This window comes from Saccostrea echinata, unplaced genomic scaffold (genome assembly GCF_033153115.1).
Source record: "Saccostrea echinata isolate AGI-Se365-2 ecotype Australia unplaced genomic scaffold, CSIRO_AGI_Sech_v1 ptg000117l, whole genome shotgun sequence".
NCBI classification, from domain to species: domain Eukaryota; kingdom Metazoa; phylum Mollusca; class Bivalvia; order Ostreida; family Ostreidae; genus Saccostrea; species Saccostrea echinata.
Genome location: NW_026889866.1, coordinates 12,166 through 26,894, shown reverse-complemented (window position 1 = coordinate 26,894; position 14,729 = coordinate 12,166). Strand labels below are relative to the sequence as shown.

At 30.2% G+C, this 14,729-nt stretch overlaps 2 protein-coding genes across 2 annotated transcripts; one reads left to right on the top strand and one right to left on the bottom strand.

Moving 5' to 3' along the window:
* Positions 1 to 6,050: 6,050 nt before the first annotated feature.
* LOC133177297 (uncharacterized) lies at positions 6,051 to 10,497 on the top strand. Its single transcript, XM_061312355.1, has 5 exons — positions 6,051 to 6,165; positions 8,477 to 8,693; positions 9,199 to 9,315; positions 9,690 to 9,829; positions 10,307 to 10,497. The coding sequence occupies exons 1-4, from the start codon at positions 6,076 to 6,078 to the stop codon at positions 9,719 to 9,721; spliced, it is 456 nt and encodes a 151-aa protein (XP_061168339.1). The 5' UTR covers positions 6,051 to 6,075; the 3' UTR covers positions 9,722 to 9,829; positions 10,307 to 10,497.
* Positions 10,498 to 11,665: 1,168 nt separating this feature from the next.
* LOC133177314 (uncharacterized) lies at positions 11,666 to 13,129 on the bottom strand. The gene is made up of 4 exons (XM_061312371.1): positions 13,059 to 13,129; positions 12,914 to 12,969; positions 12,178 to 12,321; positions 11,666 to 12,010 (listed from the first exon to the last, which is right to left on the bottom strand). Exons 1-4 carry the CDS (start codon positions 13,115 to 13,117, stop codon positions 11,691 to 11,693), a joined length of 579 nt encoding a protein of 192 aa, XP_061168355.1. The 5' UTR covers positions 13,118 to 13,129; the 3' UTR covers positions 11,666 to 11,690.
* Positions 13,130 to 14,729: the final 1,600 nt, after the last annotated feature.

Below are 14,729 nucleotides of genomic sequence, written 5' to 3'. Positions count from 1 at the left end.
AAATTCAAAAATTTGTTTACGCTATTTTTAGAGAAGTAATCTACTTGCACTTATATCTTCTTCTTTCTCTACATTTAATTTTATAGGGTTAATAAATAACTGTGTCGCAATATTGTTTGTGCATAGGAGATTGATCACATTAAAAAAATCTCTTGTAAAAAAAATCATACTTGCACCAATACACCCCATATACATATGCAAAATCTTTTATATTTGGAAGGTTTACAGATTATAGACGATAAAAGCAAACTAAGAACAAAATTGTATGATAAATGAGATAACTTTTTCATCGTAAACCTTTCTTTTTTCTCTTCTTTCTTTTTTTTTTTTTTTTTTTTTTTTTTTTTTTTTTTGAATTAATGAATGTTCTGCTATTGTCTGCATATAGATTTTACTTCTCCCAATTTATTCGATGCATAAGAACTCTCTCTAAGTACGATCAATTTTAAAACCGAGATAGGCTACTGACAGCTATATTGATGTTACAGGGTTTCAAGGACCTTGTTTAAAATCAGCGTTTCGTAAATTCTGTTAAAATGACGTGATCGTTATAATGACCTTATTACACATATCAACATTGTATTTGGATGAAATGTCTGTTAGGACTTATCTTTGTACTTAATTTCATTACGGGATGTTCCTTCGACCTGATAGGGCTAACGGCGGGTGTGGTCTGCCAAGAGGGAATGCTTAGTGACTCCTTCTAGGCACCTGATGACACGGGGGTCTTCTATAGTAACACAATTAAAGTGTATGCAGATTTGTTTTTGCAGTTGATCATTGTTGTCCATATTCATCCTTTTCAGAATGAAAACAAAGTCATATAACATGTATCTATATTGACATAATATGTCAATTAGGCATTTATACTCAGTTCATATTTTTTTGTCCCCCGCTTTCACTGAAAGTGGTTTTGTCCCCCGCTTTCACTAAAAGTGAGGGATATTAATTTGGGTCCGTCTGTCTGTCCGTCCGTCCGTCCGTCCTTCTGTATTTCTCTCTGTCTGTAACACTTTCGTTTCCGCGCGATATCTCGAGAACCCTTTGAGCTTTCGCAATGAAATTTTGCATAGCAACTCCCTATGGACTAAAGAAGAACCCTATTAATTTTGAGGTCAAAAGGTCAAAGGTCATAAATTCATAAATTCTGTCTGTTGTAACACTTTTGTTTTCGCGCGATATCTCTCGAATTCTTTAAGCTTTTGCAATGAAATTTTACATAACAACTCCCTGTGGCCTAAGGAAGACCTCTATTGATTTTGAGGTCAAAAGGACAAAGTTCAAGGTCGTAAATTCACAAATTCCGTCTGTGTGTTACACTTTCGTTTCCGGGCGATATCTCAAAAAGCTTTTGAGCTTTTGCAAAGAAATTTTATACCATAACTCCCCATGGCAACTCTCGCCCCTCTCACAGTGTCCCGTCCCGTTTTTTTTTTTTTTTTTTTTTTTGCTTTGTTTTTTTTTTTTTTTTTTTTTTAATTATTTATTGTATTAAAAGTCGCTTGGCACTATTTTTAGCACAGGGGCATGTGGAGAGTTATTACGTATAATGCAGGTTGTCGGCCGACTTTATATTCTAATTACATCCATTAGAACTGTTTAGTAAAGGCTAAATTAGACAATATGTAATGTGTAAAATTTTGACAATATCGAACGTGAATATAAACATTATATGTGACCTAATGTTTGCATTTAATCAGACTTAACTCAGTATGAGTCATATTATGGAAATGAGTAGATCAACTTCTTGTTACATAGTCAAAGAAGCATAACTCTTACGACATTACGACATATGACTTTTGTGTGTGACCTAGTGTTTGCCTTTAATTTGCTGTATATTCAAGTGCCTCCGTGGTCTAGGGGTATGTTGCTCGCTTAGCAAGCGAGAGTCCCGGGTTCAATCCCCAATCGTTTCTATTTTTCTTTTTTTTTAAATGTTTTTTCGGTTTTTTTTTTTTTTTTTTTTTTTTTTTTTTTTTTTTTTTTTGTGAATTACATAATGATACTATTGAACATGTGAAATGAAAAAGTTATGATGTCTGGCGTGTACAAACTCATAAAATCATTATTTCAGTGTGATAAATATTCTGTATATTAAAAAGAATCTTCTATACACATATTAAAGAATAAGAAATCAAATCTTTATATCCATATTGGCATTTTTTTTTTAATTTGCTTCAATATACATGTATACATTTAATAATTCTACAAATACAGGGGGGCAGTGTGACACCCCCCCCCCCCGAACTGCGCATGCTCTTCTTTTTTCCCTAAGCGGGAGACACAAATTCTCTGAATTAGCTTGTTTTTATTAATTTCTTCTCATGTCATAAGGGTATTTCGTACGTACGTTTACTTTTTGTATTTCCCGGTCCTTCATATGTCAGTAAATATTCGCATATATAGTAGTTCTAATTTATTCATATTCGTATTATTTACAGAAACAATGCTTCTACATCTAAGGGTGTTTCAAAAACTCCCATAAATAAAGATGATGATAAAGCAATTGAACTACTATAAATTCTGCATAGTCTACATGTACTTATGTGACTATTATACTATTGCTGACAGGCTAGCTTCAACTTACAGAGTTCATACATAATATTTCTTGTTTCAACTTTTATAGCTACTCCTTTTTTTCTTGGAAAATCAATAATATTTTATGTCCTTATTTCACTACAATGTGTCCTAAAACGTAGCTTTCTGATAACTGTCTTAAAGTTGGGACTTTTAGACAATTATGATATAAAAGAAAGGAATTGTCAAGAAATATCATTGAAGTTTTTCATTAAAGATTTTGATAAGTCTTTTTTTTTTTTTTTAAAAAAATGTATAATCATTGAGATTTCTTTATTAACAGTAAATTTAGACTTTAAAAAAAAATAAGGACCTGTTGAATAATTTCCCGGCTGAAACGGATGTCCTTTAGTTTTGTTATTTTTTTAGAAGCCTTACCTACACATGTATAGCTAGCAGATATTAACAAATGTTTGAAACAGGACAAAAGATAACATTATAAAATATAAAAACCACTTCTTGTTGTTGAAAATTATCATTTTCATTTCTTCGTGATCAGGAGGTCGTGAGTTCGAATCTCGATCGGCCGCGACTGACCTAAGTCAATAAAAAATGGGTAGCAACTGTTCCTTCGCCACGCGCTCTGCGCTTTGAAGTGAAAGTTGCGGGTCCTTCGGATGAGACCTTAAAAACCGATGCCCCGTGTCACGGCAGACGTTGGCACGATAAAGATCCCTCACTGCTCAATGGCCCTGAGTGCCAAGTAAAGGTCGAATTTTGAAGCCCTTCACCGGTATATGGTGACGTCTCTATATGAGTGAAAAATTCTCGAATGGGACGTAAAACAACATACAATCAATCAATCTTTTTCATTTAGTATCGAATCTTAGCACAGAGAATCCCTGGCTTATGCTTTGTCGACACCAATTGATGAATCCCCACTTTTCAAAAACTTTGTCACCCTTTTGGGGGGGGGAGAAAAACCCTTAGAATTATATCAATAACCTTTGCAACTTTATCATTTGACGTTACCGCCTATATATGGCTGAAATATAGCCGACTCGGCGTTAAACAATATCAATAAATCAATCAATCATTTGACGTTAAATTTATTCATTGAATTTTGCATTTTGGTTGCCGTAGTGTAAATGAGAAAGCACTGATTTATTCCCGTTTGACCATTTGTTGAACCCGCAGACGGAATCGATTTTTACAAATTAAAGTTTTAATTATAAGAAACAAAATGATTGTAAGATTATAAAAGAATTACAAAAGTCAGAATAGTGGCAGCTGGCACTCGAAGAATAAAATTTACAATTATAAATTAGATGCTTGCAAAATAAAGTTGTTTTTCTTTAATGTCTTAAAGGAAGGAAATTGAAATTATTACTCTTACAAGAAAGAATTAAGATAAGATACTCTGTATTTTTTAAGGGAGATGGGATGGGGGGGGGGGGGGGGGAGTAAAGGTGCAAAAAATATACACAGGAAAAAAGGGGCTAACATGATATTCATGTGATTATCTTTTTGTTTGAAAATTATGTGAAAATCATGTAAAAGTTATATAATTTTTTTTTCATGCGAATATCAAGTGAATAAGTTTGTATGATATTCACATAATTTCTTTTAGAACTTTCATGTTAAGTTTTCTTTGCACGATATTTATGCGATATGCTCTTCATGTAAAATTCATACGAAAGTTATGTCAAAATGGCTTGAAGTTTTCACATAAATTTCACATCTCTTGTTTTCCGTCTCTTTCTCATGCAAAGAATTCACATGAAATTCATGTGAATTTCATATAAAATTTATGTAAGCCACTTTTGCCTGTGTATATCTAGATTTAATTTTCATGCTTATAAACAAAGAAAGTTTTACATTCAATTTGATAAAATGTACAATCCTTTCAATTTTATCAAGAAGGATAAGAAAGTAAGCCTTGGTAAAATTTCACAACTCTGTAATCTCCCGTTGCCACGCTCATAGCGGTGTTGATACATTTAACATTGAAGAGCTCACATTTAAGTAGGTCACTTGGCTGTAAACTTTAAACATTTGATATAATATTCAACACTCCCTATACATTTTTAAATGCCTTTTTCACCGTACTTATGATGCCAAATGACTTGCTTCAAGTATCCCTAATTTTTTTAATTGATTGTATTATTTATTTTTCAAATAACACAAAAAATCGAGTCATTGCACAAAAAAATCATCTTGTTTACTTTTTGAAGAATGAAAACGAGCGACATATCCTATCTGTTTAGTAATGCGTAACCTAACAGCAGAAACAACAGTTGACCTAAAGTTAACTCAGCATCTGGATTAAAAATGAGATGAATCTGAAATAAAAGAGGGAAAATGAAAACATTTGTCAGGTAAACATTGTATATTCCTCCAGAGGAATATTTCATAGATAACTATAAAGAGGAGATACTATAGCGTCTTAAGATTTTTTTTAATACATTGTATTATATTATAGTGTAAATTATTTGACAAATTAACACACAGTAATTGCTAACAGTTACCTTAAAGGAAATTGGAAATGCTGAAAAATATCTGAATGTGTACAACTCTAAGTAATTACAAATCAATATCTATTTATATTGATGAACAGTGAAAATATTGATCATTGCTAAATTTAAAGGCAGGGCATGCGCATAAACAGATGATTGTGCAGAGCAAAACTATCAATATGGTTGTTTTCAAGTAAGTTTATTTTCCTTCTAATGAATTTTCAATAAACAATAATAAAAAATCTGAAATTTGTATTTAGACATTGATTACTTGTATGGAAATCACTTAGATTTATGGAAATCACCTACATGTAACAGGATGACAACGGAATGTATTTTGGGTGAAAGGTCATACTAAATATAGTCATTAAAACAGGAAATATACAGAATCCTTAGAAGAGACATTTGGTTCCTTGTTTTGTTAATACGATCATTTATTAAAAACAATAATTATTCAGTACATGAGCATTCAGCTGTACATCACGTATGTACATGTAATTTTCTACAAAAAAAAAAAAAAAAAAAAAAAAAAAAAAAAAAAAAAATTAATGATAAAATCAAAATGAGGCTACAAATTACAATATTACATACGTAAATTTCCATCTATAATTGAGCATAACAATAATTATTCAAAAAGACAATGGTAAAAGATATGATTTTTATAAGACGATTAAATTGTTGAAATAACTTCATCCAGTTTTTTTTTAATATCATGTGTTGCCTACCCATAATGCTTTAGTCTATTGAATATTGCCTCTACTTGATGACGAAGCAGGAAATGACTTTTTTTTTTTTTCAAAATATGATGACGAGTCAGTATTACTAAGAAACACTAACAAAGGCTTGTCTAAACAGATCTAGAGTTTTACAACAAAGCAAAATTTATCTTAGACGGTATGTACTAAACCTAAAACGTTATTTATAGCTGCCATAATTTAATTGATTTCTTTATTTAATTTTTGTGTGTTTTATGTTTCATGTAGAAATTTCAACCGACACGTGTTTTTTTTTTTTTTTTTTTTTTTTAGAATAGACAGTACTGATGGTTCAAAGAAGACCACAACCACAAATTTTAAGGTTTCTTATGAAAACCATTGTCTTTATTGTTGTTCATCAATTGAAAAACGTAAAGGTATGTCAAAAAATTTACCTAAATTGTTTTTATAGGCTTAATACGTTAACAAATATAAGATTTTGGTATTTTTAAAAATATATTGTTGATGATTTTGTATCATTATACCATCATAATTATAACAGCTTAATCTCTGTATTTTTTTTTCATATGTAATTTATGACATTGTATTCTTTTTTTTTTTTTTTTTTTTTTTTTTTTTTTTTGAAGATTTTCATTTTTCAAATAAACATGGAATTCTTAACAATTTTAAAGGAATAATTATCTGCTTTCATTAAATATCAATTATCAATTGAAAATTCCTAGAAAAAACTTTCATTTAAGTGGAATTTTAATATTTTGAATGGTAGCCTCACCAAACGAGCAATTTTTATAGCTGAAACAAATTCATGCGATTCTTTGTACATACCTATTTGTTGTTGTAATTTTGTCACTTAAAATCCAATTATTGAAAACTTTGAATGAAAAATAAAAATCTTTGTGGTTAAACTTATTCATTGTACTTATATAAACATGATTTAAGTTGTTATTTTCAAGATTTTTGATAAAAGTTTGTTTGTATCACCTGTCCTTAATTCTGAAATTTTTGATGGATCAGCTGATCCTGAATACAGAAATATGTTTTTCAGTAACAAATTATGACATATTCTTTGAATCAACTTTTTAATCTCGTTTTTATTATATCCAGCCCCCCCCCCCCCCCCACTTTCCTCCTTTTTTAATGCTCCCGTTTTCTTTGGATAAATCAGCTATTAATATTGAGCCGCGTCGAATAGCGTTTGAAAAGGAACACACGGAGGTTGTGACTGTCAACATGGGGCGCCTACACCTCCAATTCACCTCTGCTGTTTCTAGAGATCATTGTTTGCTCTGTTCCCAATCACAGGAATTTGGGTGCTGCACCCTTACATTTCTTTTTAGAATCGACACAATTTTTTCCTATTTTCGTATTCTAATATGCTACATGTTATAGATAATGCAACCCTTTACACACATATATATTTGTCTCTATAAGCTGTTTATAAATATATCGATTTAGACTGACTCTCCTTTTGTGTATCAGTCAAAAACGTTATATCTGATTAAAAGCTAACAGAGACAAATTGGATACATTATTTATAAATTATAGTGCATATCAGAATACAAAAAATGGGAAGGCGTGTCGATCCCAAATTTAAAAAGATAAAAAAAAAATGGAAAAATTTGGGGGCCCCCAAATGCCTGTGCTCTTAATGTGTATTATTTTTAAGGACTTTTGAACTTGATTACTGTTCAATATCTTCAAATTATATCAAAGTTTTTCTTTTTTAAGAACAAAAAGTTTTCCGAATTTCGAATCTGGTATTTCATTTTTTATTAATATCATTTGAAAATTTGTTTCAAGATCTAGGTTCACTAACTCCATAAAATGGCCCTGTCCTTATACGTACCAAATAAATAACTGATGAATGTTCCATTTTAAACATCAATAAATAGGAATGACTTAGTGTTTTCATTTTGTATAAAAAAATTCTTTTGAGAGTTCAGGTATTGCAAAATAGACTTTGTGAATTTAGCAATATTCTTGAATTTTGAAGAAAATTGATGAATTTGAGCATTTACAGGTAATAATTAAAATAAAAGCCCACTCCGCGACCCCCCCCCCCCCTTTCAAAAAAATGAATAAGAATCTTCAGAAACAGTTCTTTCATTATATCATTAAACATTTTAGATCAGAGGTTGGGGGTTATGCAAAATAAATTTTTTTTGGTAATTTTGAAGGAAATGTCAGGATTTGAGCAAAATGACCAATTCATGACGTCAGAATACACTGACTAAAGAGAAAATTACGTCAACTTTAATTAATATGCAGTCAGTCTCCAGGTAAAATTAAACATATTTGCAACTAAAACTGAGCAGTTTTGATTTTTCAAAAATTCACAGGGCCAAAAAGGCCCTAAGTGAACTCGGTTCTTAACGCACAAAATGTATTTATATATTTGACATCATCAGATGTTAAAATTCAAAATATGGAATATAAAAAAATATATAACAAACTTGTGGTATCCACTAGAAAAAATAAGATGGAGAACAACATTATTTTTTTTTTTTTTTTTTTTTTTTTTTTTTTTTGATACACCACATGTACACCTTACGTTACCTTACGATACTATAAAATGTGAACAATTTATCTGTTCACAGTATTTAAAAATTTCCTTACAAAAATGTCATGACAATATTTACTTTTCATATATGTGTTACACTGCAGATTTTTAAATTTTTTTAATAAAACGAAGCAGAAAATTTATTTTAGTTTTGTTTTTTGAGAAAGGTGGCTGGACGTAATTGCCCAATGGCCACAACGACTATTAAATATGTGCCCCATTGCCCAATGAATAAGGCAGATTGGGAGACAGCTGCAACCAAGAAAAATTGTTCTAACATGAAACAAAACTGTGTGAGAAAAGAAGATTTTCAATACCACTGTGTAGTGAATTCTTGGATAAATGCAACTATGGAAGTTTGTTCCCCTACTTGGTACTGCATGGGTAGCTATCTCTTTTTACGAGATGAAACTCTGATAGTCAATTAACTGAAGGTGACAGAAAGTTTACCAAAAGGGGGTTAAATGACAAAGCATTACTATTCAGACCTTTCAAGTCACCATTCAGTTATTTGACAGAGTTTTATCCTTTTCATGTGTGAGTGTTGGGGGAGGGGGTGGGGAATGCAATGCTGGATAGAAATCCAATGTGCTTAGTTAACATATCTTAACCTTAATTAAAGTAAAAGGATATTCAAACGGTAAATGAATAATCTTTCCTCAAGTATGATTTTATACATTTATACTGTGGTCAAATAAACTGTACAATTTATAAAAGATCTGTTAAATAATCATGACATAAAACATATAAAATTCTAATTAAGAACATATCCCTATATACGTATTAGCAATGTGTTCTCATTTTTTATGTTGCTAATAAAATATCTTTTTTAATTAAAAACCAAAATAATAAAAAAAAATGGTTTTAGAATATTATGTTCGTTTTATAGGATTTTGTGCAGAATTCAACATTCGAGGAGAACGAATCCAAGACAACTTCAACGCTCCCTGTACTTCGTTGACTAACCCCTGTCCTGCAAGATATTTGTCATCAGAATCATACCTTTGTTAGTAAATAATTTTATATAGTCACTGTGATGAATGTATCATTTTTAATTTGTATTAGTTTCATATATAAATGCTGAATATAATGTTTCTGATACTTCTGTGACACAAGCTAAAACGTATTCTTTCATTTTGATTCTATTATAAAGGATATATTTTAAGCTATTTAGTTTAAGTTATTTAAAGCAAAACTATAATTTCGCAGACAAAGGGTGTTATGACCTGGTACAGAGGAAAGTTACAGGAGTAATGAATGAAAAAGAGAGGTAGTAATTAGTTATTGTGAGATGCGGTACTGAATGATATGAAATAAGGAGCAATGTTCCTTCTTATGCAAAAGCATTTATCATCGTGAATGATCTTTTTCTTTTTATAGACATTCTGGACTTCAAGAAAACACCGTTTTGACCAGACCTACAATTGCTGCAATTGCAATTAGTTCTGTTGTGACAATAATATTGATTATCACGGCAGCATTTTTTTTCCATCAGAGAAAATCAGGCAAAGAAAATGAAGGTAAAACAAGTTGTATAATGAGTAGGTACAGTTCATTTTTTGGAAAAAATATTAAATTTTACTCGGTATTAATGAAACACCATACTGTCATTTTATTTCAATGACATTATAAAGCATTTTACATATGAACATTTTTTTTATCATTGTACTGTTTTCGTGATAATATCTTACATATTTCTTTTCAACATTCTTGAATAAATTTCATCTGTCTGTATATGTTTGAATTGTAAATGAAGTCAACATTTTTTATAAATACTACATGTTTTATACTTAACAAATGTTTATTTCTTGAAAGTTACCTCAGAATCAATTTGATATTAATTATAATATAGAGAGGGGTATGACTTTATTTGTAGATCCTATTGAAAATGCTTGTGTATATAGTTATTCCGTAATGTCTGAACCTTTCTTAACAAAGGAAGTTATCTTTAAGCTTTACTTCTTATTTCTCATTATAATTATTTTTGTATTTTTCAGGCAGTGGTCTTAGTGGACAAGAAGAAAACAATGCAATGCTTAAACTACAATTTTCCCATAATATATGACGTGAAATTTAGAATTTTTCTATGATTCGTAGAATTTTTCAGAATAAAGTCTTCATATAAACTTTTTTCCTAAAAAAAAACTATTTTTCTTTATAATTATTATAATCTTCATTATCGTCTTCTTCTCAATTATTGATATTTGTTTTGTTGTTTTTTTTTTTTTTCAAGTATATGTGTACCACGTTTTTTTTGGTTGCAAATCCTCCTCTTAATTCTTTTGTTTGAAGATGGATTCTGTCTCATTGAAGAAGTAAAAAGGTAAAGAACCCCATACAAGATTTTAACACTTCACCCCTAGTGTATGAAAACATTTATTCATTCATCATTTAAAATAATAGTATACATAATACAAATTATTAAAATATGTGTACAAAACAAAATCCTTTCAAGATAGCATTGTTGCAACCACTATTGAAATAACGTTCACTATTGAAATAATTATTTCAATAATGGATGAGAGTTCATTTCAAAACCAAACACAGGTTGTAACCACTATTAAAATAACGTTCACTATTGAAATAATATTTCAATAGTGGTTGAAAGTTCATTTCAAAACCAAACTCAGGTTTTAACCATTATTGAAATAACGTTCACTATTGAAACAATGATTTCAATAGAGGATTTGAATGCATGTCAAAACCTAACCAGGCTGCAACCACTATTGGTTGCATTTGCATTTCAAAACTAAACACAGGTTGCAACCATTATTGAAATAACGTTCACTATTGAAAGGATTATTTCAATAGTAGATATTTCAATATCGGTAGTATTAATGCAACCACTATTGAACCACTATATACAATGTAACGATCACTAATGAAATAATGATTTCAATAGTAGTCATTATTTTTATAGGGGTTTTATATGTGTGACCACTATTGAAATAACACTCACTGTTTATAATACATGTAATGCTTATACTAATTTCTCTGTAAGTTTTGATTTTAATGTTTGAGAGTAGGCGTTGGATTTACCACACATATTTGTAGTGTAGGCAAGCCCATGTATATGCGAGAATTTATCTCTATTGTATATTTTTTTTTATTAAAATAACCATATTTTCATCAAAAAGTTGTGCACATAGATGTCAGTCATCTTTTTAATGTAGATATTCTAATTTCTACAATTATGTGTATCTATGATCCTTTTCTTTAAAATCAGTGGCAAAGATGAACAATATTTACCAAGTATTTCAATAGTGGTTACAACCTGTGTTTGGTTTTGAAGTGCTCTCTCAACCACTATTAAAATAATTATTTCAATAGTGAACGTTTTTTCAATAGTGGTTGCAACATAGCATTAAAACAATCATTTTTTTATGTAACAGTAATATCTGATGGATTGATATGCCTTATTTCCTCATAATGAGCATATTGGTTATGATTTTCTGCAGAATACTTAAATTGTCTTTTCAAACACATTCGCATGATGAACAGGAAGAATACAAAAATAGAAACTATTATTGGAATTAGTAAAAGATACTTCGTAGAGAATGATGTTTCTTCATCATCTGTTACATCGGTAGGTGATGAAATACTCTTGGAGGTGTCACTTTGTATAGAAGTATTAAAAGTCCAATATATGCCCTTCTTTGTGGGAGTTGTAAACCACTCAGATTCTGTCTCTTTGCTTGTTTCTATAATAAAAGTCAAACTGGTTCTTGTACATTTGATGTTTCTTTATCTGATGTTCTTTTTCTTTATAATCACTATGAATCTTTCTAAACATTTGCTGAAAAACATTCTAATTTTAAAAGTGAACTATATATATGCATTTCATTCCTGGTAACTATGTAGAACATACCATGTCCTGTTGTTGTTTTTATACATCCACTTATGATGTTGCATTCACTCTTTTCGCAATCACAGTTAAGCTGGCAGTACTTTCCGTATCCAGGATAAACACATGGAATATTACACTGAATACCAAAATATCCCAGCTCACATTCTAAGAAAAAAGTAACGGTCATGCAAGAAATCTTGACTGAGTGTATAACTATATAAAAAAAACATGTTTCTATACAAACTTGCAATTATTATTATTGCCTCAATACCGTTCTTTTTTTTAATTTGAAATTAACATTTAAAGTTCCATTCAAAATGTTTCATTTTTCGAAATATGAGATGTCATTTAAAACATTATGCATGATAACAGTTTCTCTTTCATTCAATGCATATCATTAGAAAAAAAATTATATAGTTGTTGAAGTTTGATCTTGAATTAGAAAGAAAGATTCTAATGTGAGGGATTATGTTTATCCAGTTCACACCTTAAATAGCACACTAATATATCAGGAAAGTACATGTTGCGAGACATAGGCAAGAAGTTGCTACTTATTGATGATTTGTTCTCTCAAATTGTGCCGCAAAATTAAAATTAAATAAAGTTAATATAAAATAATTCACATGTTCTTTGAAGTGATTTGTTTTGTTCATTATTGGTATGCTTACAATATTTTTTTTTTTTAAACTGGAAACTAAAAAACATATCAAGTAATAAAGGTTTATTCAGTAAGGAAAGTATACAACTGGCGTCTTACCAACGCAGCTGTTTCTCTTTTCATTAAAACGTTCCCCTACCAAACATGGTGGCGATCTAAAAAGAAATAGACAGAGAAAAATGAACAAAAACTGTGTTAGCTTTATAGTATATATATGAAATAGATATAAAATAAAGAAACTCACGTTATGTTCCACACAACTGATATAGGAAAATAGAATATAGACACATAATTCTTATACATTCTCTTTAAACTCTCAATGAATTACTCTTACGAGTGATATTTTGTAGATCCATTATAAAGTGCATTATCCTGTTCCTCAATTATGATGTTTCGAATCGTTATTCATTTCCGATGACAATAGTCGATTACAATTGCCTGTAAAAAATGTTTAGAGAGCGAGTTATAAAAAAATAAAGCGAATGTTTTGAGTACGAAGAAAATTATTTTCATGTTACATTAAGTTAGGAAAAGCACGCAGGTGTATTAAGGAAATACATAGATATTCTGACTTGACTAAATCAGTGATTACAATATGACGTCATAATAGGCGAGACGTCGTCAATTTTAGAACACAAGCTTTCATAATATTGGTATTTTGAGATGTAATTAAACTCCTGAAAATGGATGGAAACATGCAAATGTTAACAAAAATAAAATGTTTTTATTTTGTTTTTGCTGTATCTGTCACTTGGATTGAAATCTCCGACCAGTGACGTCAAAAATGTTCAACAAATAACTTGAGAATTGTGTAACGAGAATTTGGCTAAGTCGACATGTAAAAAGATATGTTGAGGGGAGTTTAGAGGCAAATACCGAGAATAGTGTGAGTGATTCATCATACATGTATGGAGTTAAAGTTTGTTAAACAGGTATGCTGATTTTTTTTAATAGTTTATATCTTCTATTGAAGACAGTCAGCTATTTACGTATCCCGGTCGGCCTTTCCTCTATCATTCGTGACAAAAATAATGCAAAAGAACAACTCAAGCTGGATGCTTCAAAACATAAGATTTGTACAGATCGGATTCTTGCGTCATACTTGGATATATAATACTTGGAAAGTGCTGCTAGAATCGTGAGTTAAACATGGTTTGAAGAAATATCTTGAGTTATTTGTATATAATGCAAAACATTGGGTAAGGTTTCTCTCGAATGTGTGGAATAATTATTTTCCCAAATGGATAGTGGGATTCCAGCAACACTTTTTAGGCATAAGAGATGCTTTTTAACTGTATTATTTACTCAAAGAAATTGTTAAACCCCGGGGAAGTGTTGTTCTGCTAACTTTTATATCAAGGAATATTTTGCTATTAATAGCAGTCACGTGATGACGTTGTGGTGGTACACGTCTCACAAGATGAAACACTTCCTTTAAGTTTGGCTTAATGGTGGCTAATAGGTCCTTAATGATGGTTAAATAGGTGCTTAATGCCCAAACTCCATTAAGCTACCATTAAACCACCTTTAAGCCACCATTAAGTCACCATTACGCAGTCGATAAAACTGCTTTTATGGGTTAAATATTATTTTTGATAATGATTTCTTCACAAAAATTATAAATGTTGAGTTTATACATTTGTTATTTCGGCGAAAATAATGTAAAAGAAAGAAAATTTTAAAAAAAGTAAATGAAAAGAAAAAAAACATTCCCAAAGGATTGGATCCCAATTGAAGGGCGAACGCTTTAACCACTGCGCTATCGAGGCTATTGGAATTGCTGAGAAATATAAAACCTTTATTTTTAACGAAACTTGTTTGGACTGGTACCTTTACATGTATTTTTTTCTAATGTTTATATTTATTAATCAATAATACGAATAATATATTTGTATATATTTTAAAACAAGAATTT